Here is a 9,715-nt window from a genome sequence, read left to right as displayed (position 1 = left end):
CACACACACACTCACACACACACACACGCACACACACACACACACACACACACACACCAAACCTATACTTCATCTGGAGTCCTCTCAGCCTAATATTGCTTTTGTAATATAAATATATTTCTCCTTTTTTTTTTCCCAGAGAAAAGGTTGGGGCTTACATTCCCAGATGAACTATTTGGGATGATCATGTTCTCTCTCTCTCTCTGTGTATTCTCCCTCTATCCATTAGCGGTGCTCATCAGCTCAAGTCGCCGCATCACCATCTGTCTTCCCTGCAAAGTTAACATATGTTTTTATTTTTATCCCTCCCTGTCGCTTACACCTATTAATGTTCTTAGGCTCCTCTAAAGCCTCCATCCATCTTGGGCGGAGGCACCACACTGTGCGTTCCTCTGTGTCTTCTTTGTTCTCTGCTTACTGGCTGTAGTTAGAAGAATGGGCCTCTCTGTGCTGTGAGTTCCAAAACTGTGTCCCTTACTGCTACTTAAAGTCATCATGCTACCTCCCTGCCCTCCATCTTTCCCTTTATGTCTGTGTGTGTGTCTCCAAGTAAAGCTGCACTTGACCTCCATTTCTGTCAAGGAAAGTGGAGCATCTGGCTCCTGCCCCATTACAACTGAACTTCTCCTTCCTCCCTCATCCTGCTATGCCACACATCCTCTCTACTCCCTGCAGAGCCCCGCTTTCAGACAGAGCTCTCACGCGCTGCGCTCGTTTCTCCGCTCGCTAATGCTCTGACAAAACGTCTCGTTTCTGCAGGAGACCTGCTCCATTTCAGCTTACGTTTTAACCTGCGGCTCCACGGCTCTCCTCTCGTTCCGCATCCCGTTCATTAACACTCGAAGCTGTTCGTTGGCACTCGTTTGGGCTTTTGCAAAAGGAGAGAATGCAGTGAAGTGAGCCAGTGTGAGTTCAGCAAGAGAAGAACGGAGAGTTTCATGTTTAATTGTAACGTTTGACGTAACGCAGATCGCAGCGGGAAACAAAACCTCCACAATGCATTCTTTAAATATGAGTATATCTGCAGTAAAAAGAAGGTTCTGCATGAAGCAAAACATATATCATATGCAGTACTGCTTATGTTACGTGAGACAAATAGGCATTAAGAGGAATATATGGCAGAGGAAGCTAACAGTAGGGTTCCAAGTGTTTTTTTCTCAAATTGCCCAGTGGTACAAGGGCAAGAAAAGCATATGACTTTTTCTACATATAACTGCAATCTTAATTTAATGCGGGAAGTTATCAATTGTTCCCCATGTTAAACCACAGCTCATTAGTAGAAACACAACAAAGCAATTAAAGGGCCTTTCAAAAGTGTTCATACATCTTGAACTTATTTAAAAAAATATATTTTAAGTAAGAGACCAACACAGAGCTGTTAATAATTGTGAGGTTGCAAAAGGAGGGTACATGCTTTTCAATTTAGTTGGACGATTAATATCCAAGCATTGTGATGCACATCTGCATAAATGAGTCAGTTTATAGAACCACCTTGTGGAGAAAGGCTTGACTCGCTTTTGGGCACTGATGTAGGCTTTCTTATTTCAGTTTTTAACAGGTTTTCTTCTATTTTTGCTCAGTGATTATTTACTTTCTTTTTTGTATGTCGTTCATTTTATCATCTATGATGATCAAACATCACAGTGCCTGGTGAAAAAACACATCTACGTAGCATGATGCTGCCCCCACCATATGTGTTCAGTGTGATATGAAGTGTCATTTATTCCTTATTTTTGCTCCCTTCTTTCCATAGCTTTTAGCAGTATTTGTATTATTCACAGCAGCTTCTCAGAAAAACACTGTAGCTTTAAGTGGACAGCCATATGAGCTTTCGCTTGGATTGTGCTTATTTCTCTTTTGAGTGAGGGACTGTCTTATACTGCGATCCCCAACAGGTTTAACCCCGGCCTGTCTTAAAATATACAATTGCAAAAAATATTCCTTCAATAAAAATCACATTCTTTAAATGAACTCTTCCTAAAACGTCTCAATTATGATAAAGTTCAGCCTGCGTACATGTACAAAATATTATATTTCGCTTAATGCAAAGAAACTCCGCTTTAAATATAAAGAGCTTTAGACTTTTTCTCACACACACACACACACACACRCACGCACGCACGCACGCACGCACACACACACACACACACTCACACACGCTTCCTCAGCTCTCTTTGAAGCTGCCTGTGCCTTTCTCATCTCGCAGTTTCCTGAAAGCTGCATCAGCAGCGTTCAGCGCGGACCACCGTTGTTTGACACTAATCATGGACGATGCTCTGGGCGTCAGTTTGATAAACAGACAATCTCTGCTCATAAATAATTGAAGAGCCGTGTTAGTGCTCTTACTCCCAGCCCAACCGTTTGCGGGGCTTTCCAGGCATCTCCTCGTATTTACACGGTAAGTGTAGCTGCGAAGAGGGATACATTCACTCAGAAACTGGGAAGACGTAATGCAACCTATTTTGCGGATCATAAAAGCACTGAGCCTTTGTGCAAATATGGGAATGCAAAAATCATGTTAAAAACATACAAAAAAAAAACAACGATTACTATCTCAGCAGTTGTTCCTATGCTAAACCAAAACCTACTACCTGCCACCTCAATGGTGGCAGTTCATCTTTCCAAACACTTTTGAATAGATTCAGTAGTGGACTCTCAAACTCCTCCTCTAAACATTTTTTTCAGTAAGCCTGAATCCTTCCTGGTGCAGTAAGTCCATTCGTCGTGTCCGTCTATGACGTTTCCTGTAAGAACGTTCTGATCTGGCCCACATAACGTTGGGTTCATATTTAGAACAGCACACTTTCAGGCCTCCTGCTCAGCAGTCCATCACTGTCCTTCCCGTGTCCTTATTTTCTTCCAAAGGGTTAGTGTTAGATGTCTTGTTCTCGGTCATGTGACCACTGTGTGTGTGTTGATTTGGTTCAACACACATACACACACACACAGGAAATTGGAGGATCAGATTAGGAATCCAACATTGATCAGTTAAAGTTACCCAGCACCATCACTTGAAGCATGAATAGATTCTTTAAGGTTCCCCTTTCATACGCTAAAGCTCCAACCAGTTACGTTTTTTTTTTCTTATTTTTTCACGCCTCATTTTTGAGGTGTGTCAGAATAAAAAACAGGAGACTGAATGCTTTTCTTTTTTTTTTCCTCATTGGAAGAACCCACTGATGCCTCAGTACCCCTATATTTAAAAATATCTCAGGCCTCCTGCTTATTACTCATACATTGCATGTGTAGAAATCAGTATGCGAACACGTGAGCTGCATGCATAGGAGGTGTGAATGTTCTCTTGCCTTATGCTACAATGACTGTTGAGATGCATGTGGCTCATGTCGTACGGTTTGGTGTAAAACACCTGATAGTCTGCTGAGAATGTCCCTGCTCATAAAATGGAGGTTTTATGATAGTTAGTTGGATTATTTCTGTATTAGAACCTTGTTAAGTATATGGGTTTTTTTTTTTACAGAAACTGTTTTGCATGTTTTGACAATATGCTGATGCAACAAAGCTCTTCAAAACCTGGTTAAAGGAGTGGTGGTTTTTTGTGTGTAAAAATCTATATATAAGGGAAAAAGGGGGCTAAATTAAATGCATGATTAAAATATTATTTACACAGTTTATTGTGGGAAAAATGTATCATAAAATGTTAAAAGTTCTCAATACACTGCAACCAGCAATATTGGATACATTAGACATTGTATGGCTGCAGGCTACTGAGATTAAGTCAATACAGCTTTTGAGTAAAGATTCTTGTATTAATCTTTCAGTAAAATTTCAGATAAACCTGACATTCTGTGTCTCCCCTATTTTGCTCCACCGAGGCTGTTTAGGGATCCTGTTCAGTTTGAACATTGAATATGAACAAAAAAGTAAAGAGACGCAGCTGTGTCTCCCCGAGTATAAGTACAACAAATATGTGGGAGTTTGGAGGATTACAGTGTAACCTGGAATCTTTTCCATGTTTCAGAAATAAAGTACTCATGTGAGCACGCAAATAGTTTTGATGCTGCTGCATGAACTACAGACTGATTCACACTCCTGAGTTCATCCACTTTTTTTTCCGAGCATTTTTTATTTTTTATGATTTAACTACTTCTGCATACGTTGTTCTGTTTCAACCATTCGACTTTTTACCATTTTCTGGGACATTACGGCTATGTCTTCTGGTACCGACATCTTCTACGGTTTACGAAATATTCTGCTTTTGCGATCATCTTGAGCCCCATTGACATGAATGGAAAATCACCATAATTTCTGAAAAATTCAGCTAAAAACTTTGCGTTCCTGAGCCAGAAACACAATTCAAACTTTAAAATGTAGTCCTATCCCTCAACTGTTTATGTATGCTTTTTAATATGTTTAATAGGTTTAATAAAATCCATCTTCAAGTTTTTGCTAATTTTATACTCATTCTTCAGAAAAATAACACTGGTCCACTAGAGTTCCCAATCTGACCCTCCTTCCACCATGTTTGCAGCTCCTTCAAAGGGCGTAGCAGCTTCAAAGCTGCAAGTGTGAACCTGGTATTTTTATACAGAATAAATGTTTGATTGGAACAAACAAAAATATAACAAAACTTCCTCTCTTTATTATACATCCACGTCTATTGTTGGGGGGGAAAAAATGTGCAAAAAACGTTTGATCATAATAATGCAAAGTGCGAATAATGCGAATAATGCAAAGTTGACACTTTCAATGCAACTTTTCATTAAAAATGTCATTATTTATGAGCTTCATGACACTTCATGATAACAGTCATACACGTTCATGAAGACTCCTTTATGTTTATGACAGTGTCATGTCAGTCTTATGCATGACATAACATTTAAAATGTTAGCAACATTTCAAATGGGCTCAGCTTTAGTTGCAGTAGAACAATTTCATTCTGAGAAATTTGCACAGTGAGGTTTTGGAGAATCGTGTTCTACCTCGGTTGTCATCTTGCTCATTGTGTGTGATGGAAAAATAAACTTGAGCCCTCATCCAATTGTTCGAATTGTTTAATGCGTTTCATAGGAAAGAAAAACAACATGTGACAAAAAACTTTGTGGCTTTGTTTTTCCTCAACAGACATTTTGTCTTGCTTGATGGGTGAGCGCTCCATTCTTTGCCATTTAGAAGACCAAAACAAGAAACGCATCTCTGCACCATGTCAAATTTCTGAAGCAAGAAAACGGGAAGTCTTAAAGAACTACATGGCAAAGTTTGAGTTGTCTGATGTCAGTAAAAATCCATCATTTCTTAAAATGCAACTTTGCTCACAGCTGAATAAAAGCAATAAAAACAAAAATTAATCCTTTTTATACATTTTAAGTCAGTAAATGTGCATAGCTTTCCATTTTATTCTGTGGTTTGGGTTAGGAACCACATATGCAATATGGAGCCCTGAGCAGCAAGAACAAACAACAGCGTTTGTGGCCCAGAGACAGAATATATCAAACAATCAAAAGAACAAGCAAGATGTTTGTCTCAACAGACAGAACATTGTTTTTAAATGACTGCTTTGCCAGGTGTGGATTTTATCGATTTGAGTCAGGTTGTATTTGTGTTCATGTTTGAGGTTAATTGATGGATACAAACTGAAATGGTTTTGGCTCACGTTTTAGTCCTGCGTGCACCTCATGTCCTCAGCACTGCATGCTGCCTGTCCTGTTTTAGTTTTGCATATGGTGTCTGCTTGTGTGTCCATTTAAAGGAGCTAATTAAAAAGCTTCTCTGCTGGACTGTGAGCTGAGTCTGTGTCAAGTCCTTTATTGATCTCTCTCTCTCTCTCACTTGGCTTTAGCGTTCGGTTCAGTATGCTTTTTATTTAGCCGTGTACTTATAGCTATAAACTCTCACGAAGTCAACATTTAATCAGATTTTATGTCCGTTATTGTGCCTGGTGCTCGACCCAGTAATAATTTAATCCGACTGGAAGTGCATGCTCTTGCCATAAATTTTGAAAAATTCACAAGACTGATTACCCATATGGCTAATCTACACTTTTGTTTTACCCTTGCTGTGTGGTGGGAGTCGAGCTCATTGCTCTTACACTTTACTGTTGTCAGTTTCATTGTGAAAAGCAACAGGATTCCTGCTGTCTGTGTGTGAGCCCATACGTTTCCTGGCATGAATTAAAGCTCTCTGGAGTTTTGCGCAGAAGCCACAAAGATCAGAAGGATGCTTAACCGTAAAGTCTTTCCTAATAAGCTTAACGTTATTTTGAGTGCAAGGCAGCGGGGAAAAAATAAAATAAAAAATTGAAGCCTGGAAATTCCATTTGTCTGCACTGAGGAGAAAGATCCCTAGGAGAAAAAAAAGAAGAAAAAAAGAGAATGTCAAAAGAATTATCCACCCAGAACGGATTCCAGAGGTTTTCAACATTTGGATCTTCAAAGAAAATATAATTATGTTTTTTTTTTTTTTTTTCCAGTTTTGGATTTTAAACCTTAAACTAAACTAAGTTTTGTCTCTTTTGAAATGGCAAAACTTTCTCGTCTGCTCACTAAACTACACCTTTCATTTGTAAATATAGAAGAACAAAACACAATATGAATTCCAGAGATACAGTGGGAGGAGGAGAGGGTTTATAGGGAATCATGCAGTTGCAACATTGTTGTTGATATTACGAATCCACGTTTTCTCACTCTTATCATCTATTTTTGTAATGTTTTTTTATTTTTAATTCTTTTTATGGGTACCATCATCTGTAAAGTGCAAGGAGATAACAAACTTATAAGACATCCTAAGGGTTGAACATTTTACTGATATGTAAATGCAAATTTGAAACCCTGAAACAGCTAACAGACTTCTTTACAATTATTGCCATTACAGACGGTTGTCAAGTTTTCTTTTTCTTTTTTTTTTTTGTCCGTGCTACCAATTTTCCCCAAAGAAGGTTTTGCAGGACTAATATCCAGTGACATTTTGCAAGCCATGCTCAAGAAAATAGGAGATGGCGTTCAAAAACTTCCAACGTTTTGCATGACCTTACGTCCGTCTGACTAAGGTTGCAGCGACAACAAAACCAAAGGCAGCACATAAACGACAGATTTCAGGAGCTGAGTTGATCCTTCAAAAACACCTCGATTGGGATCCCGATTCATTGCTTAAAGTTGGATTGAGATATCCCTAAATGCTCACACTTATCTCATTGAGAACTCAGTTTTGATATAATGTTCAAACCTCAAAGAGTTCAATTCTCACGTTAAAATATCTGATATCTGTCAAAAGTTGTCAGGTCATTGAATTCCCCACCTTTCGAAGATCACTGAATCACTGACAACTTGATATCAATAAATGACACAGATTAATGCCCAAAAGCCACAAATGCACGTCATTTTTAATTATAACAAATTGAGTTCCAGATCAGTGTATGCACAGGTGGATAGTTTTAAAGCCAACAATTTCAATAGTCGCTCTAAAACCTCTCCACAGTTGCCTCCTCTACCTACTACATTACTACTCCAAGCCAAAAGATGTAAATGCTGCACAGTCATTTTTTTTACACCTCCAATGACTGTGCGAGTGTCTGTGTGGGCTTGTGCGGTTCTTTCCCGCCTGGTTTCGGACTGTTGATGTTGATGCGACGTGTCAGGATTCATTTACACCTGTCCGTGCCAGAGACTCTGCGAAATTAATTGAGCTAAGATATTAATTTGCTCAAGGCGTCTCAAAACGTCAGAGGAGTGATTAAGATGCGTCGGAGGCGAGTGCTGGGGAAGGGAACGTATGGGTGATTGAAACGAGGAGAGAGAGAAGAGACAGAGCCGTAGTCGTAGAAAAATTCAGCTGAGGGTTTTGAAAATCCTGCACTTTATTTATCATTGCATTTGTTCATTTCTGAATTGGTCATTGGTTGCACTTAAGCTGTTTTGTAGTGATTTAAGATGAATTATTTTCAAATTAGTCAAATTTAATGAGGTGTAACATATTAATCATGTTTAAAAGATGGTAATTTTGGTGCTAAAGGTGAGAAGTTACTTTTTTCCCTATCTTCCCTTTTTGCTATGTAGCTCATGGTCAGAAAGGCAAAACAAAGATTTGTCTAAGAATTGTTAATTAGTTAATGTCCTTATGCAAACTGTGGCCTAGTTCCAAAACAGAGCACGTAACTGACCTATCGATCCATTGACTCTGGACTTCAGCAGGACTCTGCTTTTATTTGAAAAAGCTACAGCAATGAAAGACTTCTTTCACAAGTCTTTGGGAATTTCTTTTCCTGAACCAAATGGTTCTCTCAACCTTAATCTGTAGTCCAGACATATGGAGAATGCAGGTGATTAATGTCACATGCAAAAAAAACTAAACAAACAAACAAACAAACAAACAAACAAACAAAAAAAAGCACTGGATTTTCAACTGTCCTGCAGCTTTAGAATGCATCCCCTCTCCAACACACCTGAATCAAATGACTGTCTCGTTATGGCAAACTTGATGGCATTCTGAAGAGGTAACTCAATTATTTGAGTCAACTGTGTTGGGGGGGCGAGATGTTCCCAAAAGCAGCAGGACAGTTGCTTTCATGCACCCCTGAAGGACGCTAATGAGAAAATGTAGAAAAGAAAACTTGTTAGGTTTACTCATTTTTATTTAATCAGATGGTTTCTATCTGTTTGTGCATTGCTCCTCACCACTTATTTTTTATTTTTTTTTAGAACAAGTCGCGTTTTTTTTTTTTTTTTCACGTGCTTGCTGTGTATGTAAACTGCTTTCCGTGCAAACACGTCTGTGGCAGAAGCAATCACATGCATCAGGTTGCATCCAGTGAGGTAGAAAACATCGTCTAGTTCAGGCATCGACCTGTCTGACCTGCTGACTGCAATGCTACAATGTGCAGCCTTGTCACAGGGTGACCTCGGTGACACGTCTTCGTCATGAGTCGTCTGCTGCTCCCGCCCCTCATGACGCCTGTCTGCCACTCGTCTGTTTGCTCTTCCACTCTTATGTTTGTACCGCTCCCTCTGCTACAAGGCTCTTTTACCATGATGTTGTCACGGCTCCCACACTCCTCCTCTGTCTCTTTCTTCCTCTCCCGCTCCTTCTTTTGCTGCTGCTGCTGCTGCCGCCGCTGCTCTCCCCAGACCTACCCTGGTGGGCTTTGGCGGGCAGCAGGCGATGACAGTTGCATTAGCAGTCGATTTCGAGGTCACTTGCGCTCCAGTGAGACTTATAGTAACACTGTCAGAGGCGAAGAAACAAAGCAATTGAAAGCCGGCGCAAGTGGCAAATGGAAAATATTGAATATACCTACTGTAGATATAAGCGCACACATATTAGGGCCTTAAGCTGTGAGTATTGGATTTAAACCATGAAAGATAAGCAGAAATAGAAAAGACTAATTATGTAATTATGCATCCGAGTGTGAAATTAGAAACAAAAAAGTCGCTGATGTACAATGAGATGAATACATAATTTGCAAATTGCAGACTAAAATAAAAGCTTTCTTAGAACGTAATTGGTGCACTCCACCTACATATGTTCATGCTCGCACTTACTGTTTGGGGGAAAGAGAAAAAAGCAAGGGCAAGACCCGGCGCCGGCACATGTGGGTGTAAAATCCAGTCGAGACAGCTCTGCGATGTCTTGATTGACATTTAATCGCCATGGCAACAAGCACTTCAAGGGACTGCTCCGTTGAGAGAAGGATGTGAGGGCTTTTCCCACCACAAAGTCACAGAGATCTGTTCCTTGTACCTGTGAATGAAGGCGTACACAGATG

The 9,715-nt window shown here is 39.8% G+C and overlaps 1 protein-coding gene and 1 long non-coding RNA gene across 2 annotated transcripts in view; one reads left to right on the top strand and one right to left on the bottom strand.

Moving 5' to 3' along the window:
• Nucleotides 1-5,741, top strand: part of xkr6b (XK, Kell blood group complex subunit-related family, member 6b) — a 15,161-nt gene extending 9,420 nt beyond the window's left edge. The window contains exon 2 of the mRNA XM_008397924.2: nt 5,083-5,741. Coding sequence (XP_008396146.1) covers nt 5,083-5,107 — 25 coding nt within the window. The 3' untranslated portion in view covers nt 5,108-5,741. The remainder of the gene's footprint in view (nt 1-5,082) is intronic.
• Nucleotides 5,742-8,651: 2,910 nt separating this feature from the next.
• Nucleotides 8,652-9,709, bottom strand: LOC103457633 (uncharacterized). Its single transcript, XR_532458.2, has 2 exons — nt 9,492-9,709; nt 8,652-9,174 (listed from the first exon to the last, which is right to left on the bottom strand). It is a non-coding gene; the product is annotated as an uncharacterized LOC103457633 (long non-coding RNA).
• Between the last annotated feature and the right edge of the window lie 6 nt (nt 9,710-9,715).

Source organism: Poecilia reticulata, linkage group LG21, assembly GCF_000633615.1.
Source record: "Poecilia reticulata strain Guanapo linkage group LG21, Guppy_female_1.0+MT, whole genome shotgun sequence".
Taxonomy (NCBI): Eukaryota; Metazoa; Chordata; class Actinopteri; order Cyprinodontiformes; family Poeciliidae; genus Poecilia; species Poecilia reticulata.
Note: the sequence above shows the minus strand (reverse complement) of the source record. Positions and strands in the feature narration are given on the sequence as shown.